Consider the following 27,583-nt stretch of genomic DNA (forward strand, 5'->3'; position numbering starts at 1 on the left):
TCCATTTTATGAGGCACTGTGCTGTGCTTTCTGCATCAGCGGTGCACACGTTTCTTCATTAAACTGTCTGGAAATGGGTCTTCACAAACAGGGTTGCATCCAGTGACTATGTATGCACAGCGGATTCGACAGTAGTTGGTGGTATGCCCCACAGAGCTGTAATCTGCCAATGAATGAAGTGAGAGAAGGAAGAAGGAGCTACTTGAACCGGATTTTACCATTGACCACACTGTGGAACGGGATTCTGGTTAACGTATTTAAAGCTCTTCGGGTGACCACCATTTGACAGAAATATCGCGATATATACAGCATATAGTACACTGTAATTACCAATTTATTACAATTGAATTTTTCATCTGTTGGACTATGATGTGTTATTTGAGGAAAGGGGGGGGGGGACTGATGATAGATGAACCGGCGGACCGATGAAATTTACTGACGGAAGCAGGGTTAAAATAACATCATGGTGCGACCGCCTGATATGGTTTGGTTTGGGAAAATGGTCGCTGCTCGATCTCTAATGAGGAGAAATTATTGTACTCAGCACTCTCTTAGTAGCATAGCCTGTTTTCTTGCGTCAACCTTCTACAATTGATATACTTCAAGCTATCTTCATGGGTCGCTAATAGTGTAGTACACTCGCCTGACTTGTCTGCGAGTAGCGTGGCATCGGTTCCCACTCAGTGACAGTGTGGATGCGGGTGTGAATGATTGTTTGTTTCTATACGTGCCCTTCGACTGACTGAAGTCAGCGGGGATAGACTCCTGCAGCTCCCCACGACCCCTGTTCAGGATAAGCGGTGTCGAAAATGGATGGGAGCTAAGCGCATTTGCAAAATGTCAGCATGGCAACAATTAAATTACAGCAGGTCCCCGCGAAGACGATGGCATCTATCACATCATTACTGGCATGAGATTAAGTGGTTGACATTTCTCCTCACTAAATTGGAACGAACAGATCCACTACAAACCATCGTCTGTCAACAAGTCGCAGTCAACCTCAAGCACATTAAGGGAGATATGTACGGTAGCATGCTTTTTTTTTTTCTTTCCATGCTGGCTTCCCTTGTGCCCAAAGGTGAAGCACATTGCGCAGTGCTGTAAAATTGTTCCAACTCTACGGCAATGAATTTGAAAATTAATTACTTACATACCGTATTACAGTTAGCTCGAGATGTACCGGGACAAGTGCTGAGTTTATCTTTTCAGTATGAACCACCACAATAGATTTGAAATCAATTCATTAATACGATTAAAAGGTAGTCTTGCACTTTCCCATTTAGGGTTTGCACAGCTGTTTTTGCATCGAAATGAATATTTTGCTCGTCATAAATACATATCGGGGAGCCAAACGTGACGTCAAAAGTAGCGATGTGTGACGTGAGACATGTTCGTTTGAAAGAGGCAGCAGCCATTTTCAAATACTGACTGGTTGGAGCTGAAATCGTGGCGAAATGTTAGTTTGATTTGACATTGTGGAAAATGTGAGACACACTGCTCGTTTGAGCTCGTTCATGTAAATACTGTTTTTGTATTTTCACAATGTTTCCTGCTTGGAGTATTACAGTTAGCCTTGAATGACCTGAATAAATTAGTGTGTCTGGGGAACAAAAAAAAAAAATCCAAATGTGCACAGAATAAATACATATTTAAATACCACCCAGCATTTATTTGGAAATGGTGTCACTTTCACTGAAAACATTTAGACCAAAATAAATGGAAACGTCGTCTTTATTCCCCAAATATACAGAGCAAAAGCATCATAGATTTACAGACCAGTACAGTTAAAATACTTTTTTTTTTCTCTCTCGTCTATTCCATACATCCAGGCAGGCCCACTGACTGAAGACAAATCCAACGAATTTACATGTTGACTTTTCATTTCCACAATTCCCCTGGTTCACCGTCGCAAACCAAGTTCACGTAGTGTTTGCAAATGAAGATGCTTTCAGAACAAGAAATGTTCTCATCTGAATTACAAATTTGTTGCAGTTGTTCCGTGACCTCGTGTAGATTATATGCTGCCCTGTATACTGAACCATGGTCATCCCTGCTGGGCCTGTCCAAAACCATGTTGGCTCCACGTATTTTCGTTCTTGTACACACATTTTTTTTTGTTTTTTTTTAAACCAATGAAAAATGTACTGAGAGTGAAATAGAAATTGCAAAAAGCAATTACACACTAAGTAATTATGATGACAAGCTCTACATTTCAAATGGCACTTTTCCTTTATGTCTTCCACCACGGAAAGCATTGTACATACAAATTGGCAGGCTGATGGACTGATGCTCCTTTACGGACTTTGCTCAACACCTAGAAACACATTTGAGGCAGTAAACAAGTAACCGGTGGCTTTGTCTCTTTTTGGAAGGCTTCCCATGCAGTTTTGTGCAGTCTAGCACAGGCTCAAGCTCAACTTTGGCATCTCTTGAAAAATAAATCACTTTGCTCTTGTTTCTCCCATTGGAACAGGGCAGCCCCCCCAGCCCCTCCCACTCCCTTGTAAGTGTTCTGGGTCTTTGTGTTTATTCATCTGTTATGCCCTCATATCTGCGCGCTGCTGAGATGTCAGACAAACACAAAGCAGCAGCCAGCGAGGCGTCTACAGGTGAACGGGACGCATGGACTCTCTTAGTGGTGCATTCAAGGCCAGTGTGTCTGTGGCCATGGGACGTTGGAATTGGGACAGATGGTTGGCCTATCAAATATTTATCACTTTGCTGTGCACTCAGCCTGTTCTTTCAACCAGGAAAATGCTTTGTTTGCCACGGGTGGTGGTGGGGTGGGGGGGTTTGGGGTCGTTACAGAAGCCCCATTGACAAAGACAACTGGGTTACTGTATACGTATGTGTTGTTTTTATGTGCGCGGCAATATGAGAAAATTCCCCGCCAAATTTATTCCGAAAATGAAGGCATAATGCAACCGTGCGGTAACATTAAGATTGCCATGACGCAGCACTGCATCTTCATTCAGACTGAGTAATGCAAGGCCCTCTGGGAAAGAATGCCTGAGGGAAACTCAGGCAAGACCGGCACATTTTAGGCCATTTTTTTTCCTGCCTATGAAAAACAAGCAGATAAATAAATAAAGCCCAGTCAGAATGAACAATAATAATAATAAAAAAAAAAACTTGCTTTCGGCAAATCTAAAGTTTTGGAGTTTTCTCTTTTTTTTTCAATATGTATTTTTGAATAACAAAATGTTGCCCGTTTTTTTTAGCTTAAGTTTGGTAAGCCTTAACTCAGCAGAATGCCCTTGCACTACATTTTTTTTAATTTTTTTTATTTTTTGACTGTTGTTCTTTTGGGATAAACCCCCAAAACAAGACAAAAAAAGTTCAAAAAGAAGGGCTTAATATTACAAGTTGTTGTAGTGGTTTGTGTGCTTTGTGGCCTGCATACTAGATGACCTGCAAGGGTACCTGACCACAACACCGGGCACAGGCGTCATCGTCTTACTTGGGTCGGGGAGCAGGGACAAACGACGAGGGACCAGTGGACCTCAGTGCTATTCTCTGATGAAAGTCGATTCACATTGAGCAGAAATGACGGCTGCTAACAATGTTGTAGACGTCAAGGAGACTGCTCCGGGCAGGTGTGTCCAGACGGTACAGAACCACCCAGCACTTTTTGAAAGGTACAGTGACAAACCCATACTACTTGAATAACATTATGAATCCAGTAATTGTGCTCCTACACGAACAACACGGGCCTAATTTCATCTTGATTGACGGCAACGCTCCAGCTCATAAAAGGTCACATCGTCAGGGAGCGGCTGTTGAAGAGCGGTGTCCCTCAAATAGATTGGTCTACTCTTTCTCCAGATCTGATTCCTATTGAAAACCTGTGGGATCATCTGAGTCGCCGTGTAGAAGCTCTAAACTCTGCACTCCAGAACCTCAATGCCCTGAGGGCTGCCGTTCGAGGAGAATGGGATGCTATGCTTCAGCAGACAATAAGTCGACATGCTCAAGGGCACATGACGAATTCTGGAGACGTTGACATTTTTTGGTTGGGGCGTACTCCCCATTACTGTTAAGTTTTGTCGCAGTGAATTACTTGAGGTGAGGAAATTAACCAGTGCATCCTTCTACTTCAATGTCCTACTTTCATGATATGAACTTTTTTCCATACATTTCACCTGAAAGCCAAATGTTTTTTGTGAGTCGTGTATATTACATATTGCAGTGACTTAGACATTTCACGATAACCAACACAATTGTAGCACTTTTTCAGTTAAAAGTTAGATTTTTAGATTTCACTTTGCAATTTGCACAAATCAGCCTATTTATTGATTTTATTTCGACAATAAAATGACATAAAATACATATTAAAAATCAAAGTCGGGTAGCTAGGTCGGTGAAAATAACCATGTTAGTGGAGGTAAAAAAAAAAAAAGATTCCCTAAATGTAAACTCAAGAAAGATGACTTTGGAAAACGCGTCTCCCTTGATAGGCAGTCGTATCTTAGCGTCCGGTTCCTGTTCCGTCAGTAACACTCACTACGCACAGCAAGATAACCACAAAAATAAGAATCAATATTGACAATATGTTTACATTTCGTTCAACATGTATGGCTGATAATTTCTGATGCAGCACGAGTTAGTTTACAGGCTGCGTTTTGGTTCCACCATAGAAAACGCCACGCCACTTCTACAGAAGAGCTTGATATACAATAAGCCTATCTTTCTTCATCAGCACTTTTGACAACACTTCAAATAGTCCTCAAGGCAAAGTCGATATACGTTTTTTGGGGGGACAATGAGAAATATTGTTGTCTCTTTCAGATCCAGAAAATAATTTACAGTCATATACAATATGTACACTGATCATCTTTCATCAGAGCGCCAATGTAAAAATCAAGACTTGAGTTTGATTGAAAAGGTGCTCCTCAGCCCTTCTTTATCTTCCGCCTCTGTGGCCCAAATAAAACGCTTCCTCGAAACGTATCTGCGGGCATGTGGAGAAAGGCAAGTTTTGCTCCACCTTGGCAGGAGAGAAGTAGCAACATCCCGAGGTAGGGGGCCGGTGATGGGTGTACTGCAACACCGAAAAGAAACCTCGTGCACATTGCAGTAATTGTGCTTGAAACTGCAGTACTTGAAAGAGCAGCGGGAAAGCGGCTCCCGCTTCTACTCTTTCTCTCCAACACCGGTATGAATGATACCTTTTTTTTTTTTTAAAGAATGACAATCTTTAAACACTCTATTTGAAAACGGAGCAATCTTTTAAACAAAGCCTTGCGGTCTCACTTTCCATGAATCAGCCGAAAAATTCCACGTGGTATGTCAGTTCAAACTCCATTCTTGGACTGTCTCTGTGTTGGCAAACATAGCTCCTGTGGCACGACTCAAGATTACGAAAAAAAAACAAAGACAAGAAAGAATGTGTGATGAAGCAACAGGGCAGTATAAGGCTTCTTGACCCACATTCGAGGACAAAAGTCTTTCTCGGAAGTCTTCACGTGATCAAGCCAGCCGTCTTCTGCACCTTCACAAGAACACACGGTTTCACACCGAAGGCTGGTTCGCACCCTGTTTCGACGCACTCCCGCCCATCCTGACCGTCAGACATGGGTCTGCATGCGCTTCTGGAGGGGCCGGGTAAGGTCCGAGTTCTGCGATGAGGACTGGGAGTAGTGGGACGACGATGAAGCCGACGCCTTGCTGTCTTTGTCAAACTGCACGTAGCCGTCCGGCTTGCTGTAGCTGCTGACGCTGCTGTCGCACTGCGTGTCGATGAACGAACTGGAATCGCTTAACGAGCCACGTTGGAACTCCCGCTCGCACAGCTCAATGGAGCTGCTGCCCATGCCCAACACAAAGCGTTGGCTGTAGTCATACAGACGATTGGGGCCCGCTCCCAGCGTGGAGTAGATGTTGGTGAAGGACATGCCCGTCGGTACCCGCTGCTTGCCCAGGGTGCTCGTGTTTGTCGGATTCCTCCCATCGGCGGACTGGTTCCCCGCCACGGTTGGTGTCGGGTGCTCCTTGAAGGTGTTGACGCTGTAGTAGCCATTCGTGGGGTCCTATTGGGAAAGGGAAGCGGCATGTAAATGTTTCTGATGTAGGGTAGCTGTCAAAGCAACTTACATGGGGAACAGAAAGTAGAAGCATTTTTTCTTTTATAAGTGCGTGTGCTTAATTGTTGTCTCCTCAAAGCTCAACAGAAGCGGCGGTCAAGCGCGTTGTAATTACCATTCAAGAGGGCAAATAAATGAGGACACACGCTGCAATGTGTGAATCATCGGGATTTAGTCGGCCCCATTCTAACCTTAAAATCATGCTTGTCGCTAATTAAGCAGGTCTGATGATTCACAGTTTGCTATGCAATGTGTCACTGCCGAGTTCAATCATACACCCCGTTTTAATTGGAGCCAAACACAGTGCGGTGTCTGTAAAATCAAGCGGGCCCCGCACTAAAACGGCTTTTGTGCCCGCAGTGGTGCCATCGTCGGCTGCGGGCGCAGCACTGTCACCAAGGTTCCAGTTAGGGGCACAGACGTGCATGTGTGTTTCCCTCATGCGAGCGGATGTGAATGACAAATCCCAAGAGAAGAGCGCTCATTAATGGGGTAAATGAGAGCAAGCCACCGAGAGAGGGTCCTTGTTAGGCGTGTCGACATCAGATGGCGGACAAAGGGGATTGTTTGCGTTTGTCCTTTAGCGCGAATTCAGGACCCGCTTGGCCTTCACGCCTGTTGCCATTACGCATTGTGGGAGAAAAATAAAATGCAGCCCCGGAGAAAAACAAGAAAGCAGGTAAATATGGCAAAAACACACGGGGGAGTCTCGGGCAAAACTCTTGGGAGTCTGCAAATTCTGCAAAGGCCACACCGGCAACCACTGGGAAGCTGCAGTGACTATCTTGGCATTCCCTATGGGATGTAGCCGTTAGGAGACAATTAAATGTTGCTCTTCTGCGCCACTTGCTTGCTGCAACAGACTGGTCACATCATGTTTGAAAATTGTTACGAGGGAATTTATCTTCAAGAATAAACGCCTACTGAAGGAATCTGTCCAAGTTGATTCACGGATGGATTTAGATGAAAAGTAAAGGAGTGTGGTGGGGGGAGGAATTTGAGGGGGGGGGGCATTCATTCATTTTCTGTACTGCACATCCCGTTCAAGATTACAGGGAAGCTGGAACAGATCCCAGCTGACTTAATGCAACAGAGAACCCATACAAACACAATTAGAACACGTTTGTTTCAAACAGAAAGGACGCATTCTACAAATGAAACATTTTTTTGACGTACATGTGACTAGAAGAAAAAAAACAACACGGGATTTTAAGGCACCACACACACACACACACACACGCACAGCATTTACAAAGCATATGCTCCCTTGTACAAACAATGAAAATTTATTGAGATATTGTTGATGTTCCACGCGAATACAAAATTGTGTTGAAAAGTGATTTTGCTCTTGAGGTAAAAAAATAAAATAAAAATTATACACACACACACATAAGTAAATAAGTTTGCCTGGAAACATTTTACAAGGTATCAAGCCATAAAGTGGACCATGAATCAGTAAACTAACTGAAGAAGCAGTAAAAAGATAAGCCAACAACCCCCCCCACCCAATATATACATATATATATATATATATATATATATATATATATATATATATATATATATATATATATATATATATAAAACACACACACAGATCCAAGAACCTGCACAGTCTGCTAAATCTTTTGTAGATCAATTCTGCAGGAGTAGTCCACTCAAGGAGAACTCGAATGCCAGGTGCCTCTTTTAGCACGGACTCATTCATTCATCTCTGCTCATCAGTATGTAAATTGGATGAACGGCTACAAAACAGCAACAAGACATTGGTTGCAATACTTTGAGTGAAGACAGCTTTGGTTGTATCCAATCGCACTTCTGTCTTTACAACTCGTCCCATATGTGCAGGAGCATCATGACATCAAACCAGGTGAATTTGAAGTGACACTCAGCTATCTAATTTCGACATTTAGCATTCTTGTATGTCATAGGTGTCAAACTCAGGTACTGGAGGGCCGCTGCCCTGCATGTTTTTCAAGTCTCCTTGTTGCAACACACCTGATTCAAATGAACAAGTTCAATGTCAGGCTTGCGCCAAGCTTGCTGATGATCTGATCATTTGAATCAGGTGTGTTGCAACAGGAAAGCATTTCTTTTGAAATAAAACGAATGATAAATGAGTTTAATCTGGGTGGGATATGAAATATGATTTAGAAGCAGAAGAATGCTAGTTAATACCCACAACTGCCACAATGCTGTGGGAAGTAATTCAACCGAACCAATGTCATATATCTTCATTCATTCATTCATTCATTCATTCATTCATCTTCCGAGCCGCTTGATCCTCACTAGGGTCGCGGGGGGGAGGGGGGGGGGGTGCTGGAGCCTATCCCAGCTGTCTTCGGGCAGTAGGCGGGGGACACCCTGAATTGGTTGCCAGCCAATCACAGGGCACACAGAGACGAACAAGCATCCACGCTCACACTCACACCCTGGGACAATTTTGAGTGTTCAATCAGCCTGCCACACATGTTTTTGGAATGTGGGAGGAAACCGGAGTACCCGGAGAAAACCCACGCAGGCCCGGGGAGAACATGCAAACTCCACACAGGGAGGCCGGAGCTGGAATCGAACCCGGTACCTCTGCACTGTGAAGCCCACGTGCTAACCACTGGACTACCGGGCCGCCCTGTCATATATCTTAATGAAATGTATCTTTCTCATATTAAGGGCCACTCAGAACCACCATATGAGTATTAAAACTAGACCTGAAGGACCCATGTTGCCGCAGGACCAATCACGAAACGAAATTTATAGACAAGAAAAAAAAATCACATATAAAGTAGGTTTGACATGAAAGCATTTCTTCTTTCGGTGCCTTCATGCTGTCGTCGATCAAGAGTTGTACCTTAATGTGCTGATACTCTTTCTCTTCCTCTTGCAGAACCTCCAGCTGCTTCAGAGCAGACTCCTGCTGGAACTCGCCACGTTCCACCTGCATGAAAATCAAGCGGTCTGAGCGCCGGCGAAAACTCTTCCGTTCAAAGTACAAGAGAACGTCACAGACGGAACAGTCAGAATTTTAGCGCTTTTTCTTTTTTAGTATGAGTTGAACACCTTCACTCGGTGCTGGTAGGTAACATGAGACAATTTGGACTTGGAAAAGTTTTCTCTTGACAAAAGTGCAATTTTGTAATTTGGCTTAACTCTTTGTTTTTGTTATTTTATTCTTTTTGCGTGAGCCCTCTTTCCTACAAATACCCCTAGCCTAGAGCAACATGCACAAAAAAACCTTCATCCTGGTATGGCTCCAAAAGCGTCTTTCTGTCTTGCAGGCATGTAGCTATACAAGTACACCCACTGTAGGATTAGTCAGTCAGAATAAACACTGCAAACAGTATTGCCTGTAACATCATATCGATAAATTTAGCCTCAGAGCCTTGACAAGATATTTTTTTTGTTGTTGTTGTTATGTCCTTACTCATAAAATAATGAATTCCACAGCTTTGCCTGTTACAGTGCCTTCATTATGCTAATGTTAAGCTTAAGCTTGGAAAGACCACGCAAGGCGATCAAACCTCATTTTTGTCTGGATCCTATTGATGACAACAAAGTCAGGATTGGAAGGAAAGTAGTACATGGTGACACTCACACTCACCATCAGTTGTTTCATGGAGGCGTGCTCTTCGTTTTCCCTCGCGGCGTTGTGGTCCTTGTGTACGATCTCCACCCGGATGTCGTTTTTCGCAGACACGACTCCTTTCAGATCTGTCAGAAAACAGATGGCACATTTATCTCAATAAGCTTGCATAAACACCATTTTGTATTGCTTGACATTCTAATTTCCCCTAGTGCGGTTTGCAATATTTTAGTGACATCCCTGGGTTTGTGATAGCCCCCCCCTCTCAAAAAAAGAACAATACACAACAATTATTAATCACTTGTGTCCTGCCAAGACAAGATTATCTCGTCCCGCATACATATGCAATCTCGCACAACCTTCCACGGTGGCTCATTGTGTTTGGGACAAAGCTGATGAGAACTGTCAGATAAATTCTTACTTTCTGTTTTAATTTTGCTTGCAAGTTCTCTCTGGTGAGCACAGATGGAGACGGGCAGTGAGGGCATAACCAGGTGCGCTTCCTCTGTGGTGTACAGACAATAGACATGCTGAAGGGACCAGTAGCACAGTTTGTTCGCTTCTTGGAAAGAGACAGTGGCCGACTGTCTCAAAACCTGAGTCACTTGGTACACGGGTAGGTGGCAGTGAACATAGCGCCTGATGCAAATAGCCTCGAATGTGACGCAGCCAGACTGAGTTTGCGTGAAATGAGTCCTGAGCGCAATCTGGCGTATCATCTTCGCGGCACAAACAAGATGTCCATATCAAGAAGGGATCTCGTCATCTGTGACGGTTTTGCTCCTGTCACGCGTGTGTCTTTGTTTTAAAAGCAGCCTTTTTTTGATTTCGTGACAAAAAAACAAGGTCCGCGAGACGAAATGGACATTTTGAGTGTGTCGCTTGGACCTCGTGACACTTTTGGCATGCACGTTTGGATGGGCGCGATGACGGCGAGTTGACTTACTTCTTTGGGAGCGGGCACAACAGAATGCTCCGATGGTGCCCATGACGACGATGAGGGCCACAAAAGCTCCCACGGCGATGCCGATGATCACCGCCACGGGGAGGGATTCTACAAAGAACAACACACAGACGAGAATGTATGGAGAGGAAGACACCGCGGACATTTTCTACATTTTAGAACAGATTTCATCAATTATTGCAACAAAGCCTTGTGGGAAACATGCGGACAAGCCACGTGAGCTGTACATATATCCATCCATCTATCCATCCATCCATCCATCCATCCATATATCCATCCATCCATTTTCCTGCCACATTTCTAAATGTGGGAGGAAACCGGAGTACCCGGAGAAAACCCACACAGGCCTGGGGAGAACACGCAAACTCCACACAGGGAGGCCGGAGCTAGAATTGAACCCGGTAACTTTGTGTACAAATATCTCCCATTGCAAAAACATACCCTTTTACAGTTCAATGTGGCAAACGGCTTTAAAAAAAAACATCTCTCATAAAAGCGCAATTAACTTTGCAAGCGGTGATTTCAGTAAAAATGTTCGTATATGGTTAACGGTTGTGAATATCCAAATCATCAAATTATTGGAAAAAAAAAGTGAACTGCTATTAATTGCCACTCAGTGTGAAATGAAATTAACCACAAATACGAATGTCCTTTTGAAACAATAAAATAAGAACAAGTGAGCAACAGAGTAGGTAGCGGGGAGTGGGTGCAGATGGGATTCAAATCCAAAGAAGGTAGTCACGTAAGCCCTTCAAAAGTAAGCCAACAACATGCTGGCACAATATGAGGATTGGTTTGAACAGGATTCCAAATTTTGCGACTTGGAATGCCAAGATTGTAATTTTTAATGTATTTTTTTGTTTTATGAACACTGTTTTTCAACATTATGCTACACACACACATCCCACCTTCATTTCCATACTTTAACTGTCACCATCTTGAGCTTCAGTCTCAAGATAAATAGGATTCTTGCTTAAATATTAATGACAAGTCCCGGAAATGTCCCATCATTACAATTATTCTCTGTGTGGTGGTAAACTTCCAAAGGTTTGGGATGTTGTTAGTATTGTCCCTTGTACTGTTTATTACAAACTAATTTCCCAGAAGGCTCTTGTGTGCCAGTGTGTATTGATTTAACCAAAGCGGTCCTTATGTGTGTCTGCACAGACAAGTAGCACACAGGAGGACGAGCAAGATCTCAAACCTGCGGGCAAACATCTCCAGCAGTAAAGGTCTTCATCAAACACTTTAATGAGGGCCGGAGTTTCCCACATTTATGACCTCCTTGCAATTTTAAACTGGCGCCAAACAACCAAGTGCTCTTCCTACACCATTAAAGGCTGCTTAATGTCTCCATTGGTCAATGTCACTAGCCCATAAGCAGAGTATAATTTATCATTTGCGATAAGTGGGAAGACTAAACAACCTTCTCGGTGGTAAAGTGGAAAAGGTCAACAGGGAGAGGTGATTTTCATTTTTAAAAAGCTCTCTTAACCAAGAAAGAAGGAAAGAAAGGAAGAATTTTACATCTCTGTGGGATGTTGTACAACCCTTCCCGCCATGATTCCTGAGACAGCTGCAGAAGGGGTGGTTAGAGTTGTGGCACGTGAACGGAGACTGGTTCCCTTGATGAGCATTAACTCTAAGAGCACCGGCGACCTTGAGCAAAACACCAACGTTCCTTCATCGCAGATTGCTCCGGTGTATTTCCTATGTTTACAAGAGTACTTATTCAGGTTTAATGCGGGTAAAATGAATGGCTCCAAACTAGCTGTGATGTCGTGAAGGCCTTCTAAAACAACACCTTCAATGCTAAATTTTGTTCTTGATTTTACTGCTTGGTGCTTTCTACCGCCTTTATTTCCGGTTTGTCTTACTGTTATTGTGCATGTTAAATCGCTCCATGTACAGCACTTTGTATGCAGCGATGGCTGTTTGAAAGTGCTCTATAAATACTGTTGACTTGACTTGGGTCACTCTGCAGGCACAGTTGCATATGTAAAACAGGATCCACCGTTGCCCTGTAAAAATCGGACAGGATACTCTTGCTCGGCAGGATAAGCTAATTGCGGCTAATTTGTGGTATTCAGCTGAGACTAAGCACTTTGAAATCGTATTCAAAAAAGCATTAGAAGATCCAATTTATCAAATTTAGCTGTTACATTGTTGCATAGTCTGTGCACCGTTCATTTTTCAGATGATCCCAACCAAAGTCAAGTCAAGTCAACAGTATTTCTCGAGCACTTTCAAACAGCCATCGCTGCATACAAAGTGCTGTACATGGAGCAATTTAACATGCACAGGCGGTAGAAAGCACCAAACAGTAAAATCAAGAACAAATCTAAGTCATGCTGAGTCGAATGCCAAAGAATACAAGTGAGTTTTGAGGAGGGCTTTGAAGATGGGCAGCGAGGAGGCTTGCCGAATGTTCAGTGGGAGGTCATTCCAGATCCCCTATGAGCCTCAGTTTAGTTAGAATCAAAACAATTGGAGTGCCAGGTTTGTTTTCACCTAACCAAACAGGTCAATTGTGCAAAACAACGTCACGTAGCACAGTCATTCTTCGCTCCGGACAACAACACACACAAGACACAACGCAAATTCTGTTTCTACCGTCTGACACCACATCAACATGAATTGGAGAAGAGGAAGATGGAACCTGTCGGACCTTGGCTCCCACCTTGTTCCTTCAGGCGTATGATCTCAGTGTCTGAGCCAAAGCTGTTCCATGCAGTGCAGTTGTAAATGGTCTGGAAGTCGGCGGGCACAATGTTACTCATGGTCAGTGTGGAGATGACGCCTTCCTCTGTGGTGACCGTCTCGACGGTGTAGCGACCAGACGTCCCGGACTCCAAAACCGTCTCTTTCCAGGACCAAGCCTGTGAATGGATACGTGTGTGAGATAACGTGGACAATCGTACTGGGTAGGCTGCAGCACACCCGCAACCCTGTCTTATTGATGGACAATAGTCCACTTGTTTGCTTTTTCTCTGAGTTACCAATACTATTTTCCCTTTAAGAACCTGCATGCACAAACACACACACACACACACACACACACACACGCACAAACACAAGCATGCCCATCCACGTGTGCGCACACGTTTGCCTGACGCATTAATAATTAGAGCTTTGAGAGCAGCTGTTTATATTAGATCCATAAATCTTGGTTGGATCCTCGTTAACAAAGCACGCATGTAAATCAAACGAGACACAGCAGTTCCAACCCTTCACCGGCGGTGACAAATGGTTACGTAAGACTCTAATGTTGCTCAGCATTTTACCTCCCCTTCCAAAGATGTAACAAACGGTTATGCTTGAGTGCTACATAGGACACAAATTAGAAAGGGTACTTACAATGCGGTCTGGAGGTGGAGTACTTCGAATAAAACATTTGATTTGTCCTTTCTCCCCGTGCAAGGCTTGTTGTGTCTGAGTGCTGGAAATGGTGGGTGGCCCTGTGTATTTTCATAAAAAAATAATAATAAAATTGTTTGAGTACGCACAGTAACGCATTACACTGTTAGAAAGTATAACAAAAATGACAGGAGACAAATTATACGGGCCACGTGTAAGAGGTTGCTTTTATTAAATGTTACAGAATACTTTTTGGGAGTGCCGTCACAGTGACACACTCAGTGACAGCTTGTAAACTGACAAATTTTTGGCGTTGAATTCACTCTATTTTGTCAAGTGGTTGCAATATTACATTACGTTACATTTATTTTAAAGTAGACAATACAATTACTTCAATAGATGTATCTGTATCCAGATCATTTTGTGCAGCTACTTGATAAAATAAAATGGAGCAAACTCAACACCCCATTTTCTTTTCGGTGTATGTTGCCTAACTTTTCATGTGTTCCAACCAACTTCTCATGAGACTGTGATTGATGAAGCGTTACGCAAGTCAGGACTCCATGGAAAAGATGTATTGCAGTGTCTCGTCCCATTGTATTATCTACCCAAGGACATGCAGGAACCGAATGAAGGTCATGAGACCTCATTCTGAATCTCTGTTTGTTTTGTTTTGTTGTTTTTTTTTCTGATGTATGGCTTGCCGGGCAGCTGTGATACGATACTTGATGCTGTAAACGGGACAACACAGACACAAGGAGAAATATTGCATATTGCAAGTAGATAACAACCACCTTGCTGTGTTTTATCAAAGGTTTGACCTATGAACCAGAATTTTAGGGAAAAAAAATGTGTATGAGTTGCAGCAGATGACTTTTACAGAGTCAACTTCAAATTAAGTCAGGGGTTCAATGACAGTGTGTTTGGGTTTAACATAGCCCAGACTGTTTGTAGGTGTCTTGAATGTTAGCCTAATACCATTCAGGTTTATCTTGAAGGGTGTCTTTTGAATTCATCTATAAAAGGATCGCATGGTCTTGCCTGAGAGGAGCCGTTCTGCCCAAGTGACTGACCGGACAAGCATACATTTGCTTTGGGGGCTGTTCACACCACGGTGACCATACTCATGAAATATGTTACTGTCACACTTGACTCAGTTCCTCCCCTGGTTTGTTTTCTTCTGATTCATTCATGCGCAATACAAGAAAACATGGTAGACATGTTTTTGTTTCATTCGTTTTGGATGGGCAGTTTTGATCGATGAATGGGTTGCATTTATGTTGAAGATCCCCTCTAATATTTGACCATATTTATTTGTTTTACTCAGATTTCGTTTTACTGAAATGGTTTCAATTAGCAAAAATTACCTTTAAAAAAAAAATCATGATTTGACGAGAGGCTTGAAGAGCATTTCAAACATGTTTCAGGTCAAGACAACTTGCAATAATTCATCTGATGTTTTTTAGTCATAATTGTTCTCCCTCCCTCAAAATCAAACAATCGGGACGGGCCCTTCGTCATGCATCTCTCTTCCCGAAGAGGCTACCTAATTATGGCTTGACAACCACACATTTCCCAACTTGACGAAATGTGCTGTCCCCTCCCACCCGCACGTCGATTCAATCATGCCGCCGGGGGACATTTCGCACCTATCTGTGCAAACAGCTTTGACTTTCTATGGAATTCCGTCACAACAATGGATAGATTGGCGTTGGGTCTGACAGCAGCATAATTCTGCTCTTTAGGGGGATTGGAGGCTGAATCAACATCTATTTAGGTAACCCCCCCCCCTCCCACCTCCCCAATCCTCCATTTGTGCCAAGCAGAAGTTTTGTATTTCAAAACAATCTCAAGTGACACCTTCATCTCCTCTCCATGCTGATAAAAAGCGTGAGGTTATTCCAATAAACAACAAGGCAAAGGACATCATCAAACATTTAGTGAGTCTCTTGTGATGTTTCAGGTGAAAGACGTGTGTTTGGAGGGGTTGGCGTAGACGGCATCTTGTCGATTAGTTCAGAACAACTCGCGTCACTTGCCGACTTCATCCAAACTCTCCGCAAGCTTACACTGATAAATAATTGCAGTTTATTACCTGTCTCGTATTAAAATGAATGAACATTTTAATGAGACGTTATCTGATGGAGCGTCGGTGTGCTACTCGATGACTCCAGAATGAATGCCGCTACTGTCTTGAGAGAAATTGTATTGAAAGCTTGTTTTTTTTTGGAAGGGGGGGGGGTTCCACTCATTTGCCTTTAATGACCAATTACTGTCACAAATGTGCAAGAGTTTGTTTGAACATGAAACATGCATGTCATTTCTCAGAATGCAGCGTGTAAACAGAGCAAGATCAATAGCTTGCAGGCTAAATTAAGGATCGATTCTATGGATCTGTCTTGCAAATGAGGAGCTTTTTCCCCGTGACTCAAGTTGAAAGTATGTCTGTATGTTGAACCCCTACAACCCAAAAAAAACCACTTTGATCATGGTAGTGGGCGGCACTATGCCACATCCATTTTCTCAGCTGGGGAGGTCATCAAAGTGTTGGGTGCGACTTGTCACTCATTGGAGGAGGCATTGACACTGGAGTGGACGTTCTAATCTCATTACACAACCTCTGCGTGGATATCAAAAGTTGCCAGCACTTACATTTCCTTTCAAATAAAAGCTCGGCTTTTTTCTTTGAAGCGGATTAAAAAAAAAAAAAAAACTCAATTGCAACTGGTTTTTGAGTTGTCCTGTGTTCTTGTGAAATAAGAGGGAACAAAGCAGCGACGGAAGTAGAAACATGTCTGAAACATGGCCACTGGTGGTCATGTTCTTTTCAAAGGAGGAACGGGAGAATCTTTTGTCAGAGGATGCTGTCAGCGCACAGCTGACAACCTCTCTTTTGTCCGAAAATAGTGACGTTTAATAAGTGATAAGTGACGATGAACATTGAGTGTAGATCACTGATAAAAGTCTCAAAGGCGTATGCTACATGCTAACGTATACTACAGTCCATACTGTGTCGGATGTAAATAATCACATATATGGATATCGTCACCCTTGCATCACGTAACCTCATTTGAGGTGCTGAGGAGCAAATTCATTGTGAGTGTATGAGAAGAGTAAGCAATATGTATCCATTAGTGACTTAAACGCAAAGTGCCTCCCCTGCTAGCTGTTTGATTATAATTAAATTACAGTCTTCCCCAGGGAAAAGCCGCAATCCTTGTGTCGATGCGCTCCGCCACTGTGGGAGTTGGCAACATAGAGCGCCACGGCGGAGCGAGATAGACGGAATGACACATGCGATTTAAATGAAGTCGTTAAAGGGCTTGGGGGATCACTGCAGGGAAAACTAACAATAAAGACATTTGAATGTGCGGCAGAGATTTGAACGTGACACCCTTGACTCTGGTTACTGTCGTGGTACCATCGCTCTGTTATGTTCCTGGAACATTGCGAATAAGTGGCCCATGTGCATGGCACATCAAAATAACAGAGGGAAGGAGAAGACTGTTTTTTTTTCTTCTCATTGCTCTTTGCTCCGTTAGCTGAAGCTGCCATTTTTGTGTTGACTACGTTCGCTTATTTCATAAGCCCTCTTGAGAATCGATATGGAGCAGAATGTTAATATTATTTGCCCAATGACACTTTGACTTTTATGCATGTCACGTGAGGAGATTTGTTCTTTTTGTTTCTTTGCCAAGAATCTTAATTGCTGTTCTCTGAGTTATTGAAGGAGATACCACAGTAGTTTTCAAGCCCGTTCCGAGGACCTTGCTCTTATCCACAATGGCAACAGGGTCACAATGCAAAAGCTACCGTGTGCATTCAAGCACGACGTTGACGCCTTGACATGTTGGACAATCAGATTCACCTCCGGCGTGAACTAAAAAAATAAAATAAAATAGAAACCTTGAATGCCGCATGTGCTTCGGAAAATGAATGTCAATTATTCAGGAGGGCAAAAAAAAAACGTGGGAGGCTCTTGAATGAAAAATTCAGGCAAGGTGGAGGTAAACACGGCAGAGCTTAGAAGAAAAGTACGAGAACGCATTCAAATCTCGCTTGAGCACACGTTGCCAAAGACAACGTAAAAATAATCTGCTGCTTGTTGTGTTGTTCCCGAGGACGCTTGGAGTTGCGCTCCATTGTAATCCTAATTAAAACAATCCATCTGCTTTCTCCTTCTTCTCATCATGTATTCTGTTTATTTATTGAGGCTATCAAAGGAAGGCCGCGAGTAGATTCCAATAAAGTGAAAACAACGGAATTAGTCATGACGCCTCTTCTTGCCTTCAGTTCCAACCATATTCAAGGCGGTTCATAGAAAGTCCCGGTTTTGATCCGGTGCTACGGGGGGAATTCTGTTTGCCCATTCCTTCTGATATGCAAAGCTAACGTCTGGGTTTTGAAAAGGAAAATCCTCACACACCCCGTTTTCTTCTTGATGTATTTTCATCCCCAAATCAGCACAGAGTTGCTTCCAGGCAAACTCTTTTGTTAGCTCTCAAAATGTACAATGCAACATTGTCAGCGTTAAGTACACAACGTGCTGCATGCCTCTAAAAAGAAACAACCTTGTCGTTTCGGCGGCATAATTCCCCGCCGGTTTGATGATTATCCCGGACTGTTTTTGCATAGACCACTTGACAAATAAGAGAAACCCAAGAGTCTGTGTCACAAATGATGTGTTCCCAGAATATCAAGGAGCACTCATAAAGTTATTTGTTTGAGGGTTGCCAGGTCTCCCGCCAAGGCTAATAATCATTAGCCGGTCAGTGCCTCGAAAAAAACCCCAAAAAATTCAAATAAATACAATAAAATAAAAACTGCTTCCACCTGTACTCATGTGGATCGTCTTTGAAATTGTAATTGTCTTCATTTATGCCTTGACCAGTAGTCACCTGACGACAGTGATACCAAACCCAGATTTATTCATTCATTCATTCATTCATCTTCTGAACCGCTTGATCCTCACTAGGGTCGCGGGGGGTGCTGGAGCCTATCCCAGCTGTCTCCGGGCAGTAGGCGGGGGACACCCTGAATCGGTTGCCAGCCAATCGCAGGGCACACATAGACAAACAACCATCCACGCTCACAATCACACCTAGGGACAATTTAGAGCGTCCAATAAGCCTGCCATGCATGTTTTTGGAATGTGGGAGGAAACCGGAGCACCCGGAGAAAACCCACGCAGGCCCGGGGAGAACATGCAAACTCCACACAGGGAGGCCGGAGCTGGAATCAAACCCGGTACTTCTGCACTGTGAAGCCGACGTGCTAACCACTGGACTACCGGGCCGTCCCCAGATTTATTATTATTATAAATTATTTATGTATTTATTTATAAACAGAGAGAATCTCAAATGAACTTTCTGTCCATGGCTCCAAAAGGTATGTTGAGTGCAAAAGAACACCATAAATTGTTAAATATGGTATGTTAAGAACAGCAATGAACGTGGTTGGAATTTTCTTTTGAATGACATATGTCGGAATACTGTACACATCTTACCATTGACAGTGAGAGCAACTTCCTTCTCGCCCGCGCCAACTCTTGGGACAACAGCACGGCAAACGTACTTCCCAGCATCTTCCTGCCGCACCGATTTCAGTGTTAGAAGGTTCTCATTGCTCAGGACCTGTGGGAAATATGAGAAGAAAAAAAATGAAAAAATATATAAATAAAATGTTATGAAAATGCACAATACACTTCCAAATATGAATTAGAAATAAAGGAAAATGAGAGTGGCGGGGGTGGGGGGGAGGACTGTTGCACGTGGGCGACTGGAAACTATGACAGACGGGTACCTCTTCTCAATTATTAAAATCCAATTTGGGTTCTAAGTTCAGTGGAATAAAGGTGTTCAGGCTTCCCTCCATGGTGACAGAGGGAGCTGGAATGAGTTGGTATGTGGGGATCAAACCTATAAATAGCATGTTCACGGAGGTCACCAAAGAGTGACCTCACCTTCCTATACAAAACAATGATGATGTCATAGGCAACAATATACAACACACATTAGCGAGTTCAATTTCTTACATGGTGGGACCTTTAATACTCCAACATATGGTACAAATGGTACAACTCCACAGAGTTGTACGATTTCAATTTGACTCGGACGTTTGGGAAATGTCGGATGTGACGTCACACAACAGCTAACTCTGCATGCATTGTGCTTTAATCTGAAAACATTAACATGTCCAAGAGATTTTCGGCCGTCTACCGTACTACCGCCACGAACCCGAAAAGCAAAGGACATGGGGCACTTTTGGGTCGAGAAGCAAAAGGAGGTGCCGCAATATACCAAAAATTTACCGGTATATATATATATTTTTTTTGCTTAAAGGTTTCCAAATGAATAAAAGTAGTGTGCAGTTACCGCTGATGATTTGTTTATTTTCATGAGGGGTCTCAAATAGTGATGAAGGAAGCACGTTTCCCCCACGGCCTGGGCTAAAATTGAAGGAAGTTTTCTGATTGTACCTATTTGATTGATTATATTGATCAAAAGTTTCCGAGCATTCCGGAATAGATTGTGCTTGACTTGGAAAAAAATAATACTCACCACTCCAGAACCCCTCTTCATCCACACTATGGTAAGAGACGGATTTCCCGTCCAGGCACAGTTGAAGACGGCATCGGAGCCAAGGTCAACCTGCAAGGACTGAGGTTCTGCTGCCATGCGAGGTCCGACTGTTTCAACAAAAGTCACGGGCGGTAAAATCGGGCAGACTGATAAGCAGACGTTGAATTGACAGAAAAACACTTTTTCAAGGTAAGACTCACAGTAGACGTCGACATGACGGCTAACGTTGGTGCTGCCGAGTTGGTTTGTGACTGCACAGGAAACCGGCTCTGTGAAGAAGGAGTGGTCCACGATCACCTCGTATGTATCGCCGGAGACCTCCTTGATTATACTTCCTCCTTTGGCCCACCTAGTAAAGACGGCGGGGAAAGTGAGGAAAGGCATTAAAGCGTTTCTGTCTCCCTTCTTCAAGTGAATACTTTTCATTCTTTGTGTGAATAAGGGAACGCTTTTACATACTGAGCATGCTCCAACAAAGTCCTTTACAGCTCGGAGCTAAAGGAGTTTTTTTTTTTTTCTCTCTAAGCCAGGCAGAAAGTCTTTCAGAAAAAAAAAAAAATACCTGGAAAGATTGATTTCTGCATGTGACAGAAATTTTGTCGGTTGTCCGCCATAAAGGAACACAAAAAATGATCCTCAAATTTGCAGTTTCACTTTAAATAGCAAATTACCACAATTTGGGCTATTTGTATATAATTCGGATTGTTTTGACCAATGAGTCGTGTATCTAATTGTTTCACGTGAATTTATAGAGTGTAATTAAAATTTTATTTTTGAATTGCATTGCATTGCCCCACTGGTCTTTTTTTTTTGTCCGAACTGTCAGCCACAGCAGCAATGCTGTTCTGCATGTACTATGTCAGGGATTACATAAAGGATATGCTTTGGGACATACATGCTTCACAAGAATAAATATAAGAAGTATATATTGGTATAACGGGCGGCCCGGTAGTCCAGTGGTTAGCACGTCGGCTTCACAGTACAGAGGTACCGGGTTCGATTCCAGCTTCGGCCTCCCTGTGTGGATTTTGCATGTTCTCCCCAGGCCTGCGTGGGTTTTCTCCGGGTGCTCCGGTTTCCTCCCGCATTCCAAAAACATGCGTGGCAGGCTGATTGAACACTCTAAATTGTCCCTGGGTGTGAGTGTGAGTGCGAATGGTTGTTCGTCTCTGTGTGCCCTGCGATTGGCTGGCAACCGATTCAGGGTGTCCCCCGCAAACTGCCCGAAGACAGCTGGGATAGGCTCCAGCACCCCCGCAACCCTAGTGAGGATCAAGCGGCTCGGAAAATGAATGAATGAATATATTGGTATAATGTATCACCAACGTCTAACAAAGGAATAACGGGAGTAAGTGGGAGACACAAGATTCAATAAAATGTCCGTCATAATCATGAGAAATGATTTACTTTGCGTTCCTAAATGAGTATCATCGTGAGTCATTTTTATGACAATGATGATCAGGATGATGCTAATGATATAATTACATGCCAGACAATAATGACAGCAATGAGGATGATCACGGTTGCATAATTGGTGATGACAGCAAGTGTTATCGATCTCAGAGCAAATGACTCCGAGTCGGAAGTTTGGGAATTATTGTGGAGGTATTAATTCGGTGAGATCTGTTTGGTATTTGCAGAGGAGCTTCGTCTTAAAATATACAGAATGTAAGGTGTTTCTTAACATGTTGAAATGATGGATGAGGACGGCGTCTTTGGTATTTTTCTCGCTGCTTTGACAGCTCTGAGTGGGGAGACTGCTTGAATCAGTTCTGTTTTGGTGAACCAAAAATGCAATTCTTTTCAGGGTTATACATAGGGCGCACCTTGAAGAGTTAACGATGATTTAATTCACGGCCAGCTTTCATTCATCTTGAAAGTTAATTCTAATTTTAGCAGGACCTTGATGAGAATAGTGTTATGGTAATTTTGTTGAGACGTTTTTTTTTTTCTTTTTGAAGCAAAGAACGTCCATAAAAGGCATGAGTGAGTGAATTGGATGTGGGAAAAACCTGAGTTCTTCTCCTCTACCAAAGAATCCGGTTTTGATAAGTGCCTAAGACAAATAAACTATTCATTCATTCATCTTCCGAGCCGCTTGATCCTCACTAGGGTCGCGGGGGGTGCTGGAGCCTATCCCAGCTGTCTTCGGGCAGTAGGCGGGGGACACCCTGAATCGGTTGCCAGCCAATCGCAGGGCACACAGAAACGAACAACCATTCGTACTCAGACTCACACCTAGGGACAATTTAGATAAGATAAGATAAAGATAAGATAAGATATCCTTTATTCGTCCCACAATAGACTAGTGTCTAGAGACTAGAGAATAGATTAGAGTGTTCAATCAGCCTGCCACGCATGTTTTTGGAATGTGGGAGGAAACCGGAGCACCCGGAGAAAACCCACGCAGGCCCGGGGAGAACATGCAAACTCCACACAGGGAGGCCGGAGCTGGAATCGAACCCGGTACCTCTGCACTGTGAAGCCGACGTGCTAACCACTGGACTACCGGGCCGCCCCAAATAAACTATTATTATTATTATTATTATATGGAGCGGGCAAGTCAGTCGGTGTATTCAAGAAAAAAAAATGTGTGAATGGGGAGTGACAAAAACAACAGCAAGCAGTTTTACTTGCACCCGTGGAAGGTCTGATACCAATGAGGTCAATCAAAATCATTTCAATAGAACAACACATCATCATCCGAAGCATCCGAAATCATCCAAAGAGGGGCATGCAAATAAGGAGCTTTGTTGATGCTTTGGTGCCGAGTTCCAGGCAGCAGACATGGGACCTAATTTTCTTTGTTTGCTACTATGCAATCTCGAGTGGCTTCTTGTTTATTTCTGGGGAAAAAGAAAAAAAAAATCTGGTTTCATCATCAAAGGTTGCAAACTGGATTGCATCCCAGCTGGCTTGACTACCTATATGATTGCATTGAACGCATTCCCAACATGCCTTTCTCCAATCATTTGTCTTTTAATAAATCTATTTTAGAATTTTCTAGTTGCATGCTCTCGGGCTTGTTTCGATTTGTGTGACACTTTTTTTTTTTTGCTGACTTTCCTTTGTACTAAAGGAAATACTAAAGGACAGAGTGTTATAAAACAGTCAAATGTTCTGCCTGTAATTCATATTTTCATTGTTGTAAGCATTAAACAACGGAAAAAAAAAGTTTTTATCCATTAGATTATTTCTCAATTAATTGGTTATTGTACATCTATTCCACCAAATATTGCAGTCAGCCTCCAGCCCCTCACCCTCAAAAATATTGTGTGTGTGTGTGTATGTGTGTGTGTGTGTGTGTGTATAGATATAAAATCCATTTGGGTCTAATTTTGTTGGAATGAACAATGAATGATATTTATGTGAGGACACTCATCATGCAAGTAATTAATTTTTCATAACAATTAGGAAATAGATGTCAATATGCAATATTCATTCATTCATTCATTCATCTTCCGAGCCGCTTGGTCCTCACTAGGGTCGCGGGGGTGCTGGAGCCTATCCCAGCTGTCTCCGGGCAGTAGGCGGGGGACACCCTGAATCGGTTGCCAGCCAATCGCAGGGCACACAGAAACGAACAACCATTCGCACTCACACTCACACCTAGGGACAAATTTAGAGTGTTCAATCAGCCTGCCACACATGTTTTTGGAATGTGGGAGGAAACCGGAGCACCCGGAGAAAACCCACGCAGGCCCGGGGAGAACATGCAAACTCCACACAGGGAGGCCGGAGCTGGAATCGAACCTGGTACCTCTGCACTGTGAAGCCGACGTGCTAACCACTGGACTACCGGGCCGCCAATATGCAATATTGTATTTCTATAAAAGCGTACCAGTGTTCACACTTCGATCGACCATCACGGCTACATCATTCCTGGGAAATCCTAATCGTCCCATCACCAGTGAGTGTTTTTTACAACAGGCCGGCGAGCTAATCATGTGGTCTTTGGGGGGTACCTGGTTCCCACAGGCATCATGTCAGAAACCACCGAACTAGTTCATTACATTCGTTGTTTCAAGACGTAATGCTTCAAGTTAGATTCAAGTGATGTTAGTCATCAGAAAGCTTCATGACTGTTGCCTACTGTCGGCAGTATCTCGGACCCTCGTTTCAAGTGTCTGGTAAATGGAGGGTTGCAAAGTGGTGCGGTGCACGTTGGCAATGGAATGGCTCTCCCAGGGATGGAAAAGAGGCCGTTCATCTAAGAGCTAGCCTGTCCTTGTGCTTTATCTGATCTGGGGTAGACAGAGTGTATTAGCACTGAATAATAGGCTTCACACTGCTTGATCAGCTTCCTGTCCTCCTCGTGGTATTGCTCTCCAGAGGGTGGATTTGTGAGGGGTTCTCACGAGTCAAAGGCTTTCAGGTGTGCATGATGGTCCCCCCCCTCCCCCCCCAAGTCCCCACTCTACCATCCACTTCCAAATGCCAATAGTGCATAGAATGGTGAAGCTCTCACATTAACCGCAGATAAATCTAAATAGGAGACTCCGAAAGATGGGGGAAGAGTATGGCTCTAACCTTGAAGAATCAAGAGGCAATAGACTGTCTGAATTATTATTGAATGCTTGTGTCAGTCAGAAAAAGCGAGACACCAGAGCAACATCGAAGTGCAGGGAGGTTAACTAAGAGCGACTACACTGTGTTAAGGTTGTTGATAATTACAACAAAAGGTTGTTAGCAATTACGGTACGGACAGACATCTTAAGATCATCAGCCGTCCAGGTATGATTTGAGTATATCGAATATATATATATAGAAAAGAGGCATCGACAAAAATAATAAACTGCTTCAAGTATTGATCCAGTCACATAACAATCGAGGTGAAATCTCTTTGCAGTTGCAACAGACACACGGTCGCGGTTGCGCACCCAACGCATTCAAATCCCAACCTTGTTTTCAACAATATCACTGAAAGCACCCCCTCTCCCCCCACACTCATCTCCACTCTTCACTCTCTTTTTCAAAAGGCCTGAATCCATAAAAAAAAAAGGTAACGTCTCTGTTTTGTCACCTGTGAGTGTGTTGCGCATCCATTTCATTTCTCAGTCAGTCCCTTTGCACGATTCATGGCCAACCACACCCTCTTGCCATTGATTTCATTCCATTTAATTTCACCCTGTTTTTGAAACAAAAGTCCCCCAACCAACACACACACACACACACACACACACAGTTCTCTTGCCAGATCACTCTTTGAGAGCCCCTCATAAGAATGTCAGTCCCACAATTAACGTCCATTTTGTTTTTGGTATAGACAAATAGAGTGATGGACATCATTTCCAACTTTTAGATGCTGAAAATAGTAACAAGAGCGCGACATTAATAAAACAATATATATAATCATATGGATGAACAGTAGTCCCCTAAGTGCACACAGTGTATCCATTCATTCATTCATCTTCCTAACCGCTTGATCCTCACTAGGGTCGCGGGGGGTGCTGGAGCCTATCCCAGCCGTCTCCGGGCAGTAGGCGGGGGACACCCTGAATCGGTTGCCAGCCAATCGCAGGGCACACAGAGACGAACAACCATTCGCACTCACACTCACACCGAGGGACAATTTAGAGTGTTCAATCAGCCTGCCATGCATATTTTTTTGGAATGTGGGAGGAAACCGGAGCACCCGGAGAAAACCCATGCAGGCCCGGGGAGAACATGCAAAGTCCACACAGGGAGGCCGGAGCTGGAATCGAACCCGGTACCTCTGCACTGTGAAGCCCACGTGCTAACCACTGGACTACCGGGCCGCCCCAGTGTATCCATCTCCCGCGCAATAATGTACACGAGGTAAACGCAGCCCCGAAGGGGGAAACGTGTCACCCTACAGTGCACTTGAACACAAAGCAAAAAAAGCTGCACAAATAATCGCAGGATGGCTTGACTGCAACCTAGTCAGATATTACACGACTACCCTTCATGAGTTGCTGAGGTCTTTAATTTTAGCGGCTACCTCATGCGAGGTGCATAAAGGTGCTGCTTGTCCAAACATAATAATTCTTGGTTTTGACTTGACAGCGCCAGAAGGACATTCATTAAAGTCACTGTGGCTAAAAGACCCACAAAATGGAATTTAAGCACGGAAATCTTTCGACTAAAGCACGATATATCACATCGTCTCACCTGTAAAGCGTGACCGGTGGATTGGCCTTTGCAGAGCAGTGAAATCGCACAAGGTTTCCCTCAAGAACTGGCTGAGGCTCCACTGAGAGATTGACAAGAGGAAAATCTAAAAGAGAGCACAGACACAAACAAGATATATGAAGTAAAATTGTCAGTGACATGTTGAACACATCCTGTGGGGAACTGAAAAGAGACGCTACGTTGTCTGCTCTCCTTGGCTGCTTGCTTGTCAAAATAAAGTCAAAAGGTCTGACATTTATATTAAGGCAAGGAAGGATTCGGAGAAAAAGTCAAATGAAGATATAAAATAAAGATAAAATAATACTGTGACCAGAAAGAATTTTCCTACTAGCGCATGTTTCTCATCATTTTAGAATGAAGTAATTCTATATTGACAAAGTTGGGATATTCATTGGAAACTAAAACATTCTAAACAGTTAGACCGTTACAGGAATGAAGTCATAATATTATAACATTATCATCATCATAACGATTCTTTCTTTTGTGTGATTACATTATCATCCAACATGATTCCCCCACAAAAGTACAAACGATAATACAACATATGAAGCACCCATTCTGTCAAATGTGATTGACGAGTCGTTCGCAATGGAAGAGTGGCTCTATCCCGGAGCATTAACTCATTCACTCCCAAAGACATTTTGAAACGTCTTTTCAGACTTGGTCCAGAATCGACTGCTACTGAATGAGTTAACTGATTCACTGCCAGCCTTCTCAGTTTTATATTATTGATATATGCAACAGTGGCCTCTCAATACCACTGAATGGATAAAACATTTCAATTGAATTAATAATAATAATAATAATAATATTTGGTGGCCCGGTAGTCCAGTGGTTAGCATGTCGGCTTCACAGTGCAGAGGTA

At 43.3% G+C, this 27,583-nt stretch overlaps 1 protein-coding gene across 8 annotated transcripts in view; it reads right to left on the reverse strand.

Annotated features, from left to right (window-relative positions):
• Nucleotides 1-1,713: 1,713 nt before the first annotated feature.
• Nucleotides 1,714-27,583, reverse strand: part of kirrel3b (kirre like nephrin family adhesion molecule 3b) — a 147,726-nt gene continuing 121,856 nt past the window's right edge. Inside the window, exons 7-17 of one of the 8 annotated variants that reach the window (XM_052078424.1) lie at nucleotides 26,698-26,803; nucleotides 20,766-20,914; nucleotides 20,545-20,672; nucleotides 19,491-19,617; nucleotides 13,985-14,085; nucleotides 13,308-13,506; nucleotides 10,610-10,717; nucleotides 10,085-10,168; nucleotides 9,676-9,791; nucleotides 8,932-9,018; nucleotides 1,714-6,029 (exon numbers count right to left, since the gene is read on the reverse strand). In XM_052078424.1, coding sequence (XP_051934384.1) covers nucleotides 5,568-6,029; nucleotides 8,932-9,018; nucleotides 9,676-9,791; nucleotides 10,085-10,168; nucleotides 10,610-10,717; nucleotides 13,308-13,506; nucleotides 13,985-14,085; nucleotides 19,491-19,617; nucleotides 20,545-20,672; nucleotides 20,766-20,914; nucleotides 26,698-26,803 — 1,667 coding nt within the window. In that variant the 3' untranslated portion in view covers nucleotides 1,714-5,567. Of the gene's footprint in view, nucleotides 6,030-8,931; nucleotides 9,019-9,675; nucleotides 9,792-10,084; nucleotides 10,169-10,609; nucleotides 10,718-13,295; nucleotides 13,507-13,984; nucleotides 14,086-19,490; nucleotides 19,618-20,544; nucleotides 20,673-20,765; nucleotides 20,915-26,697; nucleotides 26,804-27,583 lie in introns of all 8 variants that reach the window. The other 7 variants (XM_052078422.1, XM_052078425.1, XM_052078423.1 and 4 more) reach the window with 7 other exon arrangements.

Source organism: Hippocampus zosterae, chromosome 10 (assembly GCF_025434085.1).
Source record: "Hippocampus zosterae strain Florida chromosome 10, ASM2543408v3, whole genome shotgun sequence".
Taxonomy (NCBI): Eukaryota; Metazoa; Chordata; class Actinopteri; order Syngnathiformes; family Syngnathidae; genus Hippocampus; species Hippocampus zosterae.